Genomic DNA, 19,218 nt, shown 5'->3' with positions numbered 1-19,218 from the left:
CAGCGTTGCTTAAATTTTACTTCCGGGAACTAAGAACTAAGAACTGCGAAGTAAAAAAAAAAAGGTCCATTGGAGTGAATGGAGATGATGCAACTCTTATTATCTCAATGGCTCTGGATATACCATTTCATAGTATTGGCGGAGCCTGGAATGAGCTATCTCTATAGTCCATTCATCTCTGACTGCACCACATCCTGTCTGTCGGGTCAGATGTTCAACCTACATCCAGAAATAAGACACTCGTATGCCTGGAGTGGACCTGGTATGGTCCTGATCCTGGTTGGGGGGTCAGTAGCTGTTCTCGTGTCCGGCCAGGATGTACAGGTTGCTGGGCTCAGTAGGATTGTCTGTGGCTCGGCTCTCTAGCACCACCACCCTGCAACACAGAGCAACTGTGTCATGTCTGTGTCATGAACTGTCATGAACTGTGTTTAGTTTAGTCGTGTCATCTCCTTGTGTGCTCCTACCCTCCACACTGCCCTCAACTGGCCTTTTTCCATACAAAACCAGTAACTTAACACATTCAGTGCCACAGCGCTTCAGTAAAATTGTCTGGAGCCTGTGCCAGATTCACTTCCATTCAGTTGAAAACAGCTATAGAATTTTTTCTATTATGGCTATATTAACGGGGCTGGACTTTAATGAAAGATTGAACACTCCTGCTTCTTCCAAAGAAGAAATTTTGTTTCTAGACAGTTCCATTATGAAATTACAGCCTCTCCAAAAAGTGCACTTTCAAGGGTTTTCTGTCGTTTTTTTTTAGTTTCCAAGATACAGGCCCTTTTATGAATACCTTTTGCACTCTAATTTCGACAACATTCACTGACTCTGGCTGGTGTTTTCTGATGTGGTGGCGTGTGGTGTGGTTTCTGTGCAGCCTGTGTGTGTCACACACCCCTCTCCCCCCCCCCCCCCCCCCCTCCCCCCTCTCCCCTCTCCACCTCTGAGCTGCGGGCTCCTCCCACACGCACAGTTTGTTTTCTCGTTTTTGCCCCGGACAGATCCCAGCGCCCCGCCGCCCATCAAGGAAATGATGCACGCTGGCAAACGCGACTGAACGAAAAGGCAGGCATGCTGGCTTTCTAGGAAATCGTGTGGAGATAGATAGAAGCATAAGAGCTCAGTTGTGAGCGCGGATGCAGCCGAGCCCACTCTCCGCTGTAGACAGAGCAATATATACGGCTCTGGCAGAAATGGTCCAGAAAGCATGCATCGGTTTCCACTTTCTCCGCTGTCTCCTGTACAAAGTAAAGGATCTGAGGTGGGTGGAGCAGCTCCTGTGACGATGTTTAAGGTGGCGCCGTGTGATCCCTTGAAGGGATTCATGCTCACTGGCTGGGTACGACCTTAAACAGCAGAATTATGGAATAATATGAATTATGATTTTAGGACGTCCACAGACGTCCTTGGCACTGAACGTTACTTTTTTTTAGGACGTCCACAGACGTCCTTGGCACTGAATGTGTTAAAGGACAATTCCGCTTTTTTACAACCTAGACCTTATTTTCCGCTTTAAAATAGTGGCAGGGAGGCTATTCGCCGAGTGTCAGAAATGGCGCAACAGACCCAACGTCGCCAGGATGGCCGACCTGCCTCCAGCGAGGTTGCGCCTACATGAACCTGCCTTCTTCTCCACAGGAGTGGACTGTTTCTGTTTAGTTTAGTTTAGTTTAGTTTAGTTTAGTTTAGTTTAGTTTATTTGTTTATTTGTGAGGGAGCATATACAATAAAACATTAATCCCCATAGGGGAAGAGATGCATTGTAACAGATTTAGCCATAGGCTAATTTCCATCTGGAGTCCCTGCTGGGCAGGTGCATGCAGAAGCCATTCAGAGTTAAGAAAACAGTACACATTCAAATAGGGAAAGGGCATAGGTTAGTACAAAAGATCACATGATAAAATAATATGGACAATAAAGTAAAAGAAATATATATAAAAAACATCCAGATACCAGACAACAGCAGGCAACATACGTCAAGTATACTGTAGAATACATACATGCATACATCTATACAGATGCCAAAAATAAAACACCACACACACACACACACACACACACACACACACACACACACACACACACACACGCACACACACACACACACACACACACACCAGACAGTACCACCATGTGGTTAGTGCTGGCAACACTGGTTGCTCAGGAACCACTTCTTAGCTTCACGGGAGAAACTATTGTAGGTTGGAAAGTTTTTTATATTACTGGGTAACTTATTCCACTCCTTTATTGCTTTAAAGGAGAAAGCAGTCTGGACGAATACAGACTTTCTCAGAGGAACGTTACAGTCCCCTCTCGATGCAGACCTTAAGGCTGAATTATACTCGACCAACAGATCAACAGCCCGTGGAAAAGTCGCAATGAAACGCTATTATGTGCTATTATATATTATATATTATATATTATATATTCCAGGCTCCGCCAATACTATGAAATGGTATATCCAGAGCCATTGAGATAATAAGAGTTGCATCATCTCCATTCACTCCAATGGACATATATATATAATATATTAATATATATATTATGTGCTATTATGTGCAGTACGCTTTCACTCTCAAACGACCGTACATCAGCACATGAAAGAATCACCAAACTTGTTTTTACTGAAAGCCGTTTTACTTCTCAGCCCTGATTGCCTACTCTGTGATGCTTTTAATCTCTCTCAATAATGCTCTCAACACAACACATTTACTTGGTGAAATGACTAAAAATGAACAGTTGCAAATCAAAGTTTAGCCTACCACATGGGTCAAGAAATGTGGCGAAAACACAGCTCAGTGTTCAGGGTTCAGTGGCTTGAAAGCGGCCATGTTTGGAGAGAAGCTCGCGCTGTTAGAAAAAAAACCATGCACACGGCGAGCGCCCGACGGAGCTAGCGAATAACCACGCCCAACAAATTTACGTCATTTGACGCGCCCGGCCCGCGCTCCACCCACGCGCCCTTCACGGCAGGGTGAGCATAATTCAAGCTTTAGAGCTCTAGTTCTTATCTCAGAGCAGGACTGTACAAAGGTTTGCAATGGTGGAGGGGCAGCATTGTGGAGTATTTTATAAATTAAACGGAGGTCAAAAAAGTAATTAAATTATCAAGGTTTAATAAATTATATTTATGTTACAATGGTGATACTGTCTAACTTTAAGAGCTTGTCCATATAGAGAACGGATTGGGCTCAGTGCCGTTTTATTAGCCTGAGTCCAACAAGACATACAGTAATGTATATAAGATAATATCATAGCATTAAAATAAGGCATGGCAGCCTGTATAAAAGGCTCAGACATTTCTGGGTGCCTGTCCCTTTAAGAGTCTCGTTAAGTGATGAGATGACGTAATGCCTGCACCTGCATCTCGTTAAGGGTTTTTTGCCGTTCGGAAAGAGGCAGTGTTTCAGTTTGCTTCGGTGTGCCTCATGTTTTAGTCCAGCTTACTTACCTGTGGCTGTTGAAAACCTCCTTAGTTGGTCCTGTGTGTGTTCCAGTGTGACATTCCCTTTGGTATTAAGTTCATGCTGTAAAGTAAGTGTCTGTTGCTTGTTTCTGTGTTAAATCGTGCCAGTTTCACCGTGTGTCGACATGTGCTCAGCCTGATGAGAGATATTTTGTTGTAATTGTCACCATGCTTATTTGGTAGTGAATTGATTGGGGTATGTGTTTAAGTTGAAGTGTTTATCTCTGCTGCTGGAATTGTTAAGTGAATAGTATTTCTATGTAGAGGGGGAGATGTTTGCTCAACTCAAGTGGGTGTGGACGCCATTAGCAATACCTTGTTTGGCCACAGGGCGTCTCCATTGCCCTCTGTGACCTGATTAACCATCCATGAGGTCGAAGTTGTTTATTCCTCTTAAGGGTAGACTACAGTAAGTTATTCTGCTGTAGGCAGCTTCATGTTATGGTTAAAATGAGCATTACAATGCTCAGTTATATTTTATGCTACTGTGAATGGGTATGGATTTAATTTCGTAATGTTATATTCTATAGCCTAATTGTGGTTTATTTGTGCTATTTCAGACTACTCATAATACTACATGTCACTGCAATAAATGCTGGATCGCAACACAGTGCAACCAAAACCCTACGTCTCCTCATCGTCATTCTGTGTCCTGACCGACACCCCATCCTGTTTACTGCTACAACCTGAAAGAGCTAGCCATACCTATTTAGCTCACTAACATTGGTCCTCCGAGCCGGATAACAGTATTCAAGATGGCGTCGGGTGAAGAGATGTACCCTGTAGTGAGGCCGAAACGGCAAATACAACGACCTCCGAGATATCAAGATTACGAAGTGGAGTATGCCGGATATCGTCAAAGAGACCAGTTCCAGTGGGCCTTACCACCTCCTATCTCTGAGGGGAGGGTGTATCAACCAGTGGAGGGTTCAGTCCAGATGACCCCCTTCCAGGCATCCCAGTCTCACTCTGGTAGCCCCCATGGGGATGCTGCTCAACCCGAGCTTTCTCAGCTAGCCCCAGGCCGCATCCAGAGGTGGGACGTGACCAGTGAGGTTCGACCTCAACATACACCCTCCTACCAGCAGAGTCCAGGTTTGGCTCCCCGGTTCCACCAGGAAATGAGGTCTATCCAGGAAGAGAATGCAAAGCTGCATGAATCCCGTCATGTCTTCGAGTCAGGGATAAAAGATCTTAATGAGGCACAGAGCGAGATTAAAGAGCTAATTGAGGTCGCCCGCTCACTGAAAGCAGACATGGATCAAGCTAACCACCCAGCCCCGAAATATAGCACCTACGATCCTCCCCCATGGCCTCAACCTCCACCAGCCAGTGCTGTAGCCTCGAGGGGTTACCCCATTACTGCGGAATCAAAGGAGGCCGAGGACTGGCCTGACCCTCCACCATGGCTTGAACCTGATGAGGACCTGCATAGAGACATGTGCAACTTTAATTTAGAGGAACAACAGGTATACAGCAGCCAACCCTACTACACCCCCAAAGATACTGCTGTATATCCACCCTGTAAGCCTCCACCACCAATACAATGGCATTCTCAGCCTCTACCCCCTGCTCCCGACAGATGGATCTCATCATACCCTCCTGCACATCCCTCTCAGCCACCTGCACGTCCTGCTCCAGTCTATGCAGGCCTAAGGCACTCAACACCTGGACAGGTGTACTACCCCTCGACAGCCACTAGGGTGGTACCTGGCATGCTACCACCTCACCACCTAATGCAGCCTTCTCCACCTGAACATGTGTATAGAGGCCCCAAACCCACTATTCCCAAGTTCATACACCCGGATCCCAGTGAGTTTGCGAGGATGCGCATAGCTCTAGAGAATCTTCTCCCACCTAACACCACAGAACTCTTCAAGTATCAAATACTCGTAGATCATCTAAGGCTGGAAGAAGCTAGGCTCATAGCCGATGCCTATCTAAACTCACAAACCCCTTACACTGACACGATGACAGCCCTGCACGATAAATTCGGCCAACCCCATCAGCTGGCCTTAAGGAAGATAGCAAGTGTCCTAGATGCCCCTGAAGTCAAACGTGGAGACATTGCGGCATTCCAGAGGTTCTCTCTCCAGATACAATCACTAGTGGGACTTCTGCAGACCTTGGGTCCTGAGGGAGAGGTAGAACTGAGCTGTGGCTCCCACGTAGCACGACTGCTGTGTAAGCTCCCAGCAGAGCAGCGAGCCGACTTCCGCCGTCATCAGTTCAAGCAGCCTGGTGCTACCCACACGCTACGCGATCTTTCAGAATGGCTCCGCTATGAGTCGTGGTGCCAGGGCTTCGACAGTCAAGCCACTGGACGAAGCAGTAAAGAAAGGCCGAACATGAGGACTGATGGTCGTCCTGGGAAACCAACCGTGACAGTCCTACATGGAGGTAGAGAGTCTTCAGAGACCACCTTCCTGCCACGCAAGGGGGGTTCAGTGACAAAGAGACTGAGTAAAGCCTACTGTGCCTACTGTGAGAGCACTGAGCATTACCTCAGTCAGTGCAGTGAAGTTTCTAAACTCTCCAAAGATCAGCTCAAAGAGTGGATCCAGGTGAACAAACGGTGCTGGCGCTGTGCACGCAACCACCAAGCAGCCCAGTGTACGCTGAAGAAACCCTGCAACCTCTGTCAGGGAAAGCACCTCCTGGCCCTCCATGAGATAAATACAAGACCAGAGAGGGGGAATAGAGATGTAGCAGTTAAGGAAGAGAGCTGCTTCACAAACTCCGCCTCTGACTCCCTCTACCTTGATCGACCTGGAGCCGGAGATCGGGTCATGCTGAAAGTTGTCCCGCTGCTCATACATTATGGGGACCGGACCCTAGACACCTTTGCAATCCTCGACGATGGGTCTGAGAGGACTATGCTGTTGCCAGCAGCTGCTGAGTTTCTTGGCATAAAGGGCACACCTGAAGACCTCTCTCTGCGTACGGTCCGGCAAGACATCCAGGTACTCCACGGACACACTGTGTCTCTTCGTGTCTCCTCAGCTGCCAATCCTCGGACTAGCTATAAGATCGATGGTGCCTTTACAGCTAGCCGACTCAGCTTAGCTCAGCATACGTACCCTATTGACCGCCTTCAAAGGAAGTTCAAACACTTACGTGGCATTCCCATACCTGCCTTAAGAGGAGCCAAGCCATCGCTCCTTATAGGTTCTGATCAGCCCCATCTGATAACACCGGTTGAGCCAGTTAGACTTGGCCCCCCAGGCGGTCCAGCTGCAGTCCACACCAGGCTTGGCTGGACCCTTCAAGGCCACATCCAGTTCATGGGGCGGCCAGCCCCCTCTGCTCAGTGTCTGTTCACCTCCTCTCCACCACTGAAGGATGAGCTATACAAGCACGTTGACATCCCATAGCCGTTAGCGGAGACATCAAGGGGATGTTCCATCAGGTACGGCTCCTCCCTGATGATCGTTCCCTTCTGAAGTTCCCGTGGCGTGACCTGAAGGTGGATGAACCTCCAAGAACGTTCGAATGGCAGGTCCTGCCTTTTTTTGGCACAACTTGCAGCCCCTGTTGTGCGACGTACGCTCTGCAGCGCCATGTTGTCAACCAGAGCCAGCCTGATGACGACCTGAGCTTTTCTGTTGAGAATTGCTTCTACGTCGACAACTGCTTGCAGAGCGTGCGTACGGCAGGTGAAGCCAAGCTGCTGGTGGATCGGCTCCGGGACCTTCTGGCCTCTGCGGGCTTCGAGCTGCGACAATGGGCCTGCAACGATACAAGCGTCCTGAGCCACTTGCCCCAAGAAGCCCGATCTGAAAGCCTGGATCTGTGGCTAGCACAAGATAAGTCCAACCCTCTGGAATCAACCCTTGGCCTCAGCTGGGACTGGGAAAAAGACTCTTTGGGCTACAAACACAGGCCTGTGGCCTACGAGGCACCAACCATGAGGAACCTTTATAGAGTCTTAGCTTCCCAATACGATCCCCTGGGTTACCTGTTGCCTTTCTCCACCCGAGCGAAGCTCATCATCCGGCAGTTGTGGGATAAGCAGCGTGGTTGGGATGATTCCAACCTACCCTCCGACATCCTGCAGGCCTGGTCCAGCTGGGAGGCTGAGCTTGAGTCCCTACATCTCCTTATCTTTCCACGTTCATATGTGCCTGCTGACGTCAACCTCGATGGTGCCACCCGAGAGGTGCATATCTTTGCCGATGCCTCCGAGCAAGCTTATGGAGCTGTGGCCTACCTGAGGACTGAAGATAATGAAGGTCGGATACACCTGTCCTTCATCCTGGGTCGTTCACGAGTGGCTCCAAGACGTCTGCATTCCATCCCACGCCTGGAGCTGTGTGCGGCTCTTGCGGCGGCGCAGCTGGCTCGTGTCCTTGAGAAGGAACTCACCTTGACAGTGACTCGCACGGTGTTGTGGTCTGATTCCACTACCGTGCTAACCTGGCTACACTCCCAATCCTGCCGCTACAAGGTCTTCGTGGGGGCTAGAGTAGCTGAGATACAGGAGTTAACAGAGCACTGCACCTGGCGCTACGTAGACTCAGCGAATAACCCTGCGGATGATCTGACTAGAGGGAAGACCCTGGAAGCCCTCGTAGAGCCGAACCGATGGTCACAAGGACCTCCCTTCCTTCTCCAGAGCCCAGACACCTGGCCAGAGAGGCCCAACTCAGAACCACTTGAGGACAATACGGAGCTCCGGAAGGCCGCCTTCTGTGAGGTAACAGTCACCTCACCGATACCTAGCAGTCCAGATGACAAGTCATACAACACCTGGCAGGAGCTGATGGACAGCACTGCTCGAGAACTCCAGACCCCCTCCGGTTCTCCTCCCTCTGCTGAAGAGTATCGACAAGCAGAGATGATTGTCCTTCAGCGAGCCCAACAACAGTCATTTACTGATGACTACAAATTCCTAGCAGCAGGGAAGCCCGTCTCATCTGGGAGTCGCCTACTGACTTTAGCTCCTGAAATCGACAAGTCCACAGGCCTCATAAGAGTGGGCAGTCGGCTTAGACGCTTGGAGGGTCTAAACGCTTTGACCTTGCACCCTGTTGTCCTGGATGCCTCTCACCCGGTTACACGCCTGCTCATCCAGAAGTATGATGATGACCTGCACCATCCAGGGCCGGAGCGGGTGTTCGCAGAGTTGCGGAGGTCATACTGGATCATTCGTGGGCGGGAGGCAATTCGCAAACACCAGCGTGCATGTGCCGAATGTCAACGCTGGAGAGCCCGGCCTTCCATCCCCAAAATGGCTGATCTTCCTGCTGCCCGACTCCGACTACACAAACCCGCCTTCCACTCCACCGGCATGGACTGTTTTGGGCCCATGTTAGTGAAGGTGGGCAGACGCCAGGAGAAACGCTGGGGGATTATTTTTAAGTGTTTAACCACCAGGGCGGTGCACTTAGATCTCCTGAGCAGTATGGATGCGGATGCTTACTTGATGGCCCTGAGGCGGTTTGTCGCCAGAAGAGGAACCCCTGCGGAGTTGTTGTCGGACCAAGGGACCAATTTCAAAGGAGGGGAACGGGAACTGAGAGAGGCCTTTGCAAGCATGGCGCCAACCTTGCAGACACAACTCGCACGCCAACGGATTAAGTTCCATTATAACCCCCCAGCAGCCCCACACTTTGGCGGAGTGTGGGAACGGGAAGTCCGCTCCGTCAAGTCAGCACTCTACACCTGTGTGGGGGCCCAATCTGTTCCTGAAGATGTCCTCCTCACAGTGCTCCTGGAGGTCGAGGCTATCCTCAATGCAAAACTGTTGGGTTATGTATCTGCCGACATTGCAGATATTGACCCTGTGACACCCAATAGTTTGCTCATGGGGCGGCCCGATGGATCGCTTCCCCAAGTGGTATATCCCGATACGGAGATCCTGAGCCGCAGACGTTGGAGGCACTCACAGGTTCTCGCGGACCGATTCTGGTCCCGATTCATCAGGGAATAACTCCCTGGCCTGCAGACCAGGCAGAAATGGCACTCTTCTCCTCCTGAACTCCTGGATAAGGCAGTCGTCATGATGGTGGACCCGCAGCTGCCTCGGGCCCTGTGGCCCATTGGATATGTAACCAAGGTTCACCGCAGTGATGATGGATACATCAGGTCAGCTGATGTGAACATTAAAGGACACGTGTACACTCGACCGGTGGCTCGGTTAGTGATGTTGCCAGCTCTCCCATCGGGGGAGGACGAAACCCCCTGAGCTCCGGAACCCCTGACTGATAAGCCCTTTTATTTGAAGCAAATGTGCCCTGCACATTTGGGGGCGGCTGTATAAAAGGCTCAGACATTTCTGGGTGCCTGTCCCTTTAAGAGTCTCGTTAAGTGATGAGATGACGTAATGCCTGCACCTGCATCTCGTTAAGGGTTTTTTGCCGTTCGGAAAGAGGCAGTGTTTCAGTTTGCTTCGGTGTGCCTCATGTTTTAGTCCAGCTTACTTACCTGTGGCTGTTGAAAACCTCCTTAGTTGGTCCTGTGTGTGTTCCAGTGTGACATTCCCTTTGGTATTAAGTTCATGCTGTAAAGTAAGTGTCTGTTGCTTGTTTCTGTGTTAAATCGTGCCAGTTTCACCGTGTGTCGACATGTGCTCAGCCTGATGAGAGATATTTTGTTGTAATTGTCACCATGCTTATTTGGTAGTGAATTGATTGGGGTATTCCATTTATTGTTACCTGTGTTTAAGTTGAAGTGTTTATCTCTGCTGCTGGAATTGTTAAGTGAATAGTATTTCTATGTAGAGGGGGAGATGTTTGCTCAACTCAAGTGGGTGTGGACGCCATTAGCAATACCTTGTTTGGCCACAGGGCGTCTCCATTGCCCTCTGTGACCTGATTAACCATCCATGAGGTCGAAGTTGTTTATTCCTCTTAAGGGTAGACTACAGTAAGTTATTCTGCTGTAGGCAGCTTCATGTTATGGTTAAAATGAGCATTACAATGCTCAGTTATATTTTATGCTACTGTGAATGGGTATGGATTTAATTTCGTAATGTTATATTCTATAGCCTAATTGTGGTTTATTTGTGCTATTTCAGACTACTCATAATACTACATGTCACTGCAATAAATGCTGGATCGCAACACAGTGCAACCAAAACCCTACGTCTCCTCATCGTCATTCTGTGTCCTGACCGACACCCCATCCTGTTTACTGCTACAACCTGAAAGAGCTAGCCATACCTATTTAGCTCACTAACACAGCCTCAGTAGATAGTGAATTTCTAATATGCCGGAAATTTGCAATGTTATATTTCAAGACATGGACCATTTTTTTAATGTGTTTTTTTAAAGATAGGTCGGACTCAAATATGACCCCGAGATATTTAAATTCATCCAAAATTTTTATTTCATGACCATTCACATAGATGTGAATGGTCCCTACTACTATCAAAATAGGACGAAGAAGTGAGAAACGGTGGGGGATACTCTTCAAGTGCATGACGACACGGGCCGTGCATATTGACCTGCTGTCCAGCCTAGACGCCGACTCCTGTCTCATGGCTTTGAGACGGTTTACAGCTCATAGAGGCAAACCCTCCGAACTGCTATCCGATCAGGGAACCAATTTTCGAGGAAGTGACCACGAACTGCGAGGGGGGTTCGCAGCCCTCCAACCGGACCTAAAAGCGCAGCTTGCCCCCTAGAAGTCAACTGGAAATTCAACCCACCAAATGCCCCTCACTTCGGCGGTTGATGGGAGCGAGAAATCCGCTCAGTGAAGCAGGCCTTGCAGGTGATGCTTGGGGCACAGCTGGTTACGGAGGAGGTGCTCAGGACACTCCTCGAAGTGGAAGGGATCCTCAACTCTAAACCCTTGGGCTACACCTCATCAGACATCGCTGACGCTGACCCGATCACCCCTAACTCGCTGTTAATTGGACGGCCCGACGTGTCTCTCCCGCAGGTGGTGTATCCTGAATCGGAACTCCTGAGCAGAAGACGCTGGCGCCATAGCCAGCTCCTCGCGGACCATTTCTGGAGGAACTTCATTAAGTTCTACCTTCCCGGTCTTCAGGCCCGCCAGAAATGGTGCACCGAGAAGCCAGAGCTGCTCATTGGGAAGGTCGTGATGATCATGGACCCGCAGCTCCCTCGCACTCTTTGGCCAATAGGGACAGTCACCAGGCTTTCCCCTGGACTGGACAACAAAGTGAGGTCTGCTGACGTAAAGGTCGGCACCCATACCTACACCCGACCGGTGGTTAAGCTTATTCAGCTCCCCTCATTGCCAGACTAGTCAACCGAGCCCTGCTTACCCCTAGTGGGACTGGAGTGCCTTTTCTGGAATAATACAGATTTCCTACAGAAATCTGGGGGCGGCTGTAGAAAAGGCTGGAGGGAAGGCCCTCTCAGGCCGACTGCTGAGACCATGCCTCGAAACCCCCATGGACCGGATTTGCGCCAGCGACCCAACGATGATCATCGGCGATGATGTCAGAGTTCCCCCTGTGAGGTCATCGGTGATGTCAGACGGTCTCTGCTGTCTCTGGATTAGATTATGTGATGTCAGACCTCCCCCTGTGAGGTCATCAATGATGTCATACTGTACCTCGAATGTGTAGTGTATAAAAAGCGATGTTCTGCTATGCTATCTCACTCTCTCTCTGTTGTTCCGACCTAACGGATCCAGCGTAAATTAAGCGGAAGCTACAACTTCCCTAGAGTGTCACTGGTGCTAGCTAACCCCTAGACATGAGCCTTGATATTATCGTTACTGATCAAGCTAGTAGCACTGCCCGTGACAACTATCCATAAGTTCAAACAGGTGTCTCACCTGTCAGAGCCCAGCAGGTGGAACATCCGGCTGCTGTCGCTGATCTCCTGAGTGATCTGGAGAGGAAACAGGGAGCGTTACCATGGTGACTGCTAAGGTGGGGGAGACAGTCCCTGATTGGATAATTACCTCATTAGATTTGAAGCTCCGTCCCTGCATGCCATGTCTCCAGAAGGCCAGAACACTGTCCTGTAAACACACTGAGGAAGAGGAGGAGAGGAAGGTCAGCAACATGCACAGCTGGGCTAAGGATATTTAAGGTTTAATGAGAGAATTTAATGAGAATTTTTAAATGTTTCAACCTGGACCTTATTTTCATAACTTTTTATGTCAAAGTCGCTAATCTGAGATTTTTTTTTTTTTTTGGCAGTAGGCTACTGCCACTTTTTGCACCGAAGGGCTGATGAATGAGCTCAATCTACATGGCAGGAAGATTGACATCCTCCTAACAACCATGGGAGAACAAAAGACTGTTAGCAGCCATGTTGTAACAGGCTTGGAGGTGAGCGGTCTAGAAGGCTGCGACTTTATAGATTTGCAAGAAGTATTTTCTCAAAAGACTATCCCAGCTAATAAAAGGAACATTCCACTACAGGAAGATGTGGACAGGTGGCCTCATCTGGAACGAGTGCAAGTCCCTCACATCAACGCAGAAATAGGTCTGCTGATCGGAACTAATGTGCCAAAGGCAATGGAGCCAGAGGAGGTCATCAGGAGTGTAAATGATGGGCCTTACGCCGTAAGAACTGTCCTGGGATGGACAGTGAATGGACCATTGAGGGAGGGCAACTGCGAAGCAAGAGGTGATGGACTGGCGTACATCACGACAAATAGAATAACTGTAGCCAAACTGGATCAACTGTGGAACCAACAGTTCAAATATGACTTCCCAGAAGGTAGCCAAGATGAACAGCTGAAGATGTCCAGAGCAGACCTCCAATTCATGGACAGTGTGTCACAATCTGCCAGGCTGGTAGAGGGGCATTACTGTATTGGCTTACCACTGAAGAACAAAGAGCTTCAAATGCCCAACAACTGCGTGGTAGCAGAGCAGCGTGCCTTGAAGGAAAAAGCTTCTCAAGAACCCCTCATTTCGTGAGGACTACATCACCTTCATGAGTGATATGATCACCAAAGCCTACGCAGTGAAGGTTCCTGATAAAGACCTCAGGCGCAACAATGGAAATGTTTGGGACATTCCCCATCATGGAGTGTACCATCCCAAAAAAACGTGTCATATTTGATTGCGGTGCATCTTATCACACTGAATGAGCAACTCCTTCAAGGGCCAGACCTCACCAGTACCTTGATTGGAGTCATCACAAGATTCCGCCAAGAACCTGTGGCTACCATGGCTGATGTGGAAGCCATGTTCCACCAGGTAAAGGTCCCACCAGAAGACGCTGACCTACTCAGGTTTCTATGGTGGCCAGACGGAGACATCAACAAAGCTCTGGTGGAGTTCAGGATGGTTGTGCACCTATTTGGTGCTACTTTATCACCGAGCTGTGCTAGCCCAGACGGAACGTTTTCGGCCGGGTACGTGATGGATGGATGGAAGAAATGGCAGACTGTATGCCTTGCCATTTTGACCGTTGAGGACGTCGAAGATGTTTACCTATTCGGATTCATGATAGCTGGACTTTTGCTGACCGGTGTTGGCATCGCAGTCGTCTATCGCAAAATTTGCATGACAATGGGAAAAACGAAAGCCCAAAGATAGCCATTCTCATGAACATGATAAACGAGATGGCCCGTGTTGTGAACTCTCAGTCTAATGCGATCACAGACTGCATGAACTATCAGACTAATGCAATCACTGAACGCATATCAAAGGTGGATGGTGTGCTGTCAGACGTGATTAAAAAACTGGATGAGATCTTGGAGAAGGTGCAAGACCGGGACTGAAGAGTTTTAAGTTGAAGAGACGAGCTCCGAGGGAAAGATTTGGATTATACTTTCCTCTCGGGTAATTAAATTATCCATCATTTATCTTTCGGACCCCCAGACTGCCTGATGGTGTATGAGAAATTCTCCCCGTTGAAGGGGCTGGTGGAAACGAGGAGCTCCCCCATCACCCTTCACCTAAACAGCTGCAAGATATTGACATTGGACAAGGCCGTATGCTCGCTTACCACCCGAGAAGGAGGCTCCCTCTATCTGGTTGTTTAGGCTTACAGCTCACAAGGACAATCTTTGGACATTCCTGGCCACACTCAAACTGACACACACACTCGCCCCGTGCCCCCCCCCCCCCCATGCCGCCCGGTCCGGCCTGACAGCCCTTGCAAACTCTCCCTGGACGCTCCGCTCACCCCCAACCCCCCCCCCCCCCTTTTCCTCAAACAACCTCCCCCCTGGAGCTGCAATAGTCAGCATAACCTCGTGCGTGCGACGGTGATGAGCTTCTCACTCCCCTACCCCCTGCAACACCCCCCACCGCAATCCCCCTCCTCCCCCCCCCCTTGTTTTCTATGTATGTAAAATTCCTTACATAGAACAACAAATGTTCATGTACAAGTGTGCCTCTATTACTCTTCAAAATTGTAATAGTGTTATAATCCTTAATTTGAGTATTAATGGTGATATCCATATGTTCCATGTCTGTCCCCTTTATGTTAGATGTTCATGAGGACCGCAATGGAAATACGCCTGAGGCTTTCTTGTGTTTTTATCCTCGGTGATTGTCTGTCCTTGTATCTGTACCCTGTGTATGTTGACATTCACCAAATAAAATCATATCTAATCAAATCAAAGCTACGCTCTCAGACGTTGTGCTGAAGACAACAGGAATCTGTTTGACGCTACAGCGTTCAACACAGTATTGCACAACTTCTACGTTGATGACTGCCTTAAAAACACTCCGCCCATCAACCAGCTTTGTATCATTAGAACATCAGTGGTATATCAGAAAACTGTTAACGGTTTTGAAATCTGTCATTTAATTTGACAGTTATTGAGTGTTAAAGTGTGGACCAGTGACATCACTGGTCCACACTAACTCAAATGAATAACTCATTAACTCAAATCAACTCTCAATAACTGTCAAACTAGATGAATGATGCATAGTTTGACAGTTATTGAGAGTTGACGACTGCGTGGCGACTCAAACTTCGAACACCATCGTGAAGTTTGCAGATGACACAGCAGTCGTGGGGCTGATCTCGGGGGGCGACGAGACGGCCTACAGAGAGGAGGTGGGGGCCCTGGAACAATGGTGCCAGGACAACCACCTCTCTCTGAACGTCTCCAAGACCAAGGAGATCATTGTAGACTACAGGAGGGGGGGGGGGGGCACACACCCCCCAATCACCATCAACGGCACAGTGGTGGAAAGGGTGGACAGCTTCAAGTACCTGGAGGAAAAGAGGTCGGCGGCCATGTTTGGAAAGTAGTGCCGGCTACCTCTTTTCCTTCCAAAAATACCAATTATGTGCATTTTGGATTAATATTTCATCATGTGGTGAGTACCCGAAGCACAACATGTATTTTGGCGCCGTGAGATGTGTGCTTTGGCAGATTTTTAACAGCTGTACCATTAGCCTCCATTCTATGGCGATAATTACTAACTTCACGACTGTAGCTCACTGTAAACTGAGCGGACAGTGCCGGTAAGGCATGGTGTATCTTGGTTATGTGGGGGGGGATGTGGCAAATGAGCTAAACTTCCAAAAAAGTGGTGTATCCCTTTAAATGACAGACTTCAAAACCGTTTACAGTTTTCTGATATACTACTGATGTTCTAATGATACAAAGCTGGTTGAAAATGGGCGGAGTGTTCCTTTAAGTCCGTCAGCTCTGAGGAAGAAGCTGTGTTGCTGTGCCACAACCTGAAAGCTATCTGTCAAAAAGGGGGCTTCAGTTTAACGAAGTGGATTAGCAACAGTCGAGTGGTGTTGGGCGCCATACCTGAAAAGGACAGGGTGAAAGAAGTAAAGGACCTGGACCTGGATCAAGATTTACTCCCCTTGGAGAGAGCTTTGGGAGTACAGTGGTGTGTCCAGTCCGACTGCTTCAAATTCAGAATTGTCATCCAAGACAAACCTCCCACCAGAAGGAACATCCTCTCCATGGTGAGTTCCATCTATGATCCACTGGGAATCTTGGCGCCAGTGGTTCTACCAGCAAAAATGATCTTGCAAGAGCTCTGCAGGCTAAAGCTCACCTGGGATGACATAGTCTCAAATCATCTTGCTCAGCAGTTTGATTGGACAAAGGGTTTGCAGCTGCTCAGTGACTTTGGAGTTGACCGATGTCTCAAGCCAGCACATTTTGGAGAGCCAACATTTGCACAGTTGCACCACTTCTGTGATGCTAGTGAGGAGGGCTATGGCACGGTGACATACTTAGTCCAACAGAACAGCAGCAATCAAGTCCATTGCAGCTTCGTCATGGGAAAGGCGAGGGTTGCCCCACTCAAACACACCACCATCCCACGATTGGAATTAACAGCAGCAACCATGGCTGGGCGCATGGACAAGATGTTGAGGAGAGAACTGCAGTTGCAGCTTGTGGACTCGGTGTTTTAGACAGACAGTACGGCTGTACTAAAAAGTACATTAACAACGAGTTGACACGGTTCCGCACTTTCGTAGCCAATAGAGTAGTGGAAATTCTGAGTGCAGTATCTCAATGGAGGCATGTCAGCACACATCTTAACCCTGCTAATTATGCATCAAGAGGACAGAAGGTGGACACTTTTGTGCAGAATCAAGCCTGGATCTCTGGACCAGACTCTCTCACCAAGTCGGCTGACAGCTGGCCAGAGATACCTGATCATCTGGAAGACCTCACAACAGCAGATCCTGAGATCAAGAAAAATGCCACAATCAATGCTCTTGCAGTAGAAGAAAAGATGGATGCAATGGAGCAACTGATAAATCACTACTCCTCATGGATGCACCTTAAGAACGCAGTGGCATGGATCCTAAAGGTAAAGGACACATTGCTGTGCCTGGCTAAGAAGAGAAAGGAGCCGAGTGCAGTTATCACAAAGTCATGGCAAGCTACAAAACAAGCCTCAGCAAAGGAACCCTCACGGTGGAGAATCTAAAAGAAGCTGAACTGAAGATTATACGCCACTGCCAGAGAAAGAAATTCCAAGAAGAAATCAACACATTACAAAGAGGTGAGACTGTCAAAAGGAGCAGCCACCTATACAAGCTCAATCCGGTTCTTCAAGATGGAATTCTTAGAGTCGGAGGAAGGCTCAGTCGATCAGCCATGCCAGAAGAATCCAAACACCCTGCTATCCTGGCTAAATATCTTAGGGTGTCAGAGCTCATCCTGCAGGAGATCCACAAAGAAGTATGTCACAGTGGGCGCAACCATGTTTTATCCAAGTTGCGTCTAAAATACTGGATCCCCAGAGCTAATGCGACAATCCGAAGAGTCCTGTCCAAATGCCTTGTGTGTCGGCGACTACATGGTGTTGCTGGACAACAACAAATGGCAGATCTTCCACAAAACAGGGTCTTACCAGATGACCCGCCCTTCACCAGAACTGGAGTGGACTATTTTGGTCCTTTCGAAGCCAAGCGTGGAAGAGCTACTGTGAAGAGGTATGGCATTATCTTTACCTGCTTAGCCATTCGAGCTGTCCACTTAGAAGTAGCGGCATCCCTGGACACAGACTCCTTCATTAACGCTCTTCGCCGATTCATTGCAAGAAGAGGCCAGGTTGTAGAGCTACGTTCTGATAACGGGACCAATTTTGTCGGGGCAGAGCGAGAGCTCAAGAAAGCTATCCAAGAGTGGAACACGTCCAGAATCGAGGACACCTTGCTTCAACGAGGAATTAAGTGGATGTTCAACCCCCCAACCGCCTCTCACCATGGACGGGTATGGGAACGTTTAATCAGGTCCACCAGAAAAATCCTCAATGTCACCCTAAAGACACAGAGTCGGGATGATGAGAGCCTTCAAACATTTCTGTGAAGCTGAGGCCATCATTAACAGTCGGCCCATTACCACACCCTCCAGTGACCCGAACGACCTAGAGGCACTCACCCCGAACCACCTCCTCCAACTAAGGACTAAGCCATCTCTGCCTCCAGGACTTTTCCAAAAAGAGGACCTCTATGCACGCCGAAGGTGGAGGCAGGTCCAGTATATGGCGGACCTTTTTTGGAAAGGCTGGATGAGAGAGTATTTGCCGGAGCTCCAAATACGACAGAAGTGGTCGCACAAGTCGAGAAACTTTGTACCTGGGGACATTGTTTTGCTTGTGGACGAGACTGCCCCAAGAAACTGGTGGCTCATGGGCAAGATCATCCAGTCGCTGCCAGATGAATACGGACTTGTTCGCCGGGTTCGTGTAAAGACTAAGACCAGTGAGCTGGACAGACCCATCACCAAGGTCTGTCTTCTTCTGGAGGCAGTATGAAGACGAAAGAGGACAAGACACAAATTAGTTCAAAGACTTTATTTAACCTGTGGCTCTTTGTTTATGTTGGTAATTGTTTCTAAGTCTAGAGAACAATTAGGGGCCGGTTATGTATGAGGCAAAGATTGGCTTGTTATTTTTCTCATAGTTTTCCTATATTTCTGTTTTATTCCTAATATATGCACATTCTTATTTATACATTTTCACATTTAGAATATTAAAAGTAAGCAAATCATTATTAATAAGTACGTTTTTCCTTTAAATTTAACTTCAAGTTACATATTGTACGTCTAGAATAGGCTTTTTCATTTATTTTGACTATCGTGTACTGTCACTTTAAGAGAATTGCACCCGCACCCTCAGCTAGGCTGTTCAGTGAATTCAGTTCAGTTGAGGCAGAGACTAGCTGTGGAGACACACATTTTTTATACCGTGTCTTTTAGATTAGTTTGAAATTATCCAGCAAAGGCATGAACCTGTGACACTTGGAAGTGGAATAAAAAGTTGTTTTGTGTTTTTTCCAACCTTACAACAGACTCTGGAGTGGATCATTAAAAACTGTCAGCTTGAACACGTGTATGCCGTGACTAGCAGCTAAGTGGGATTGTTG

General features: G+C 48.4%; 1 protein-coding gene across 1 annotated transcript in view; it reads right to left on the bottom strand.

Annotated features, from left to right (window-relative positions):
• Window positions 1-288: 288 nt before the first annotated feature.
• Window positions 289-19,218, bottom strand: part of LOC310775976 (mitogen-activated protein kinase kinase kinase kinase 3-like) — a gene marked incomplete at both ends in the record, with an annotated part of 191,619 nt that continues 172,689 nt past the window's right edge. The window contains 3 exons of the mRNA XM_083636096.1: window positions 289-376; window positions 12,224-12,279; window positions 12,353-12,423. Of these exons, the coding sequence (XP_083492222.1) occupies window positions 289-376; window positions 12,224-12,279; window positions 12,353-12,423 (215 nt within the window). The remainder of the gene's footprint in view (window positions 377-12,223; window positions 12,280-12,352; window positions 12,424-19,218) is intronic.

This window comes from Poromitra crassiceps (assembly GCF_964638095.1).
Source record: "Poromitra crassiceps genome assembly, chromosome: 4".
Lineage (NCBI taxonomy): Eukaryota > Metazoa > Chordata > Actinopteri > Beryciformes > Melamphaidae > Poromitra > Poromitra crassiceps.
Note: the sequence above shows the minus strand (reverse complement) of the source record. Positions and strands in the feature narration are given on the sequence as shown.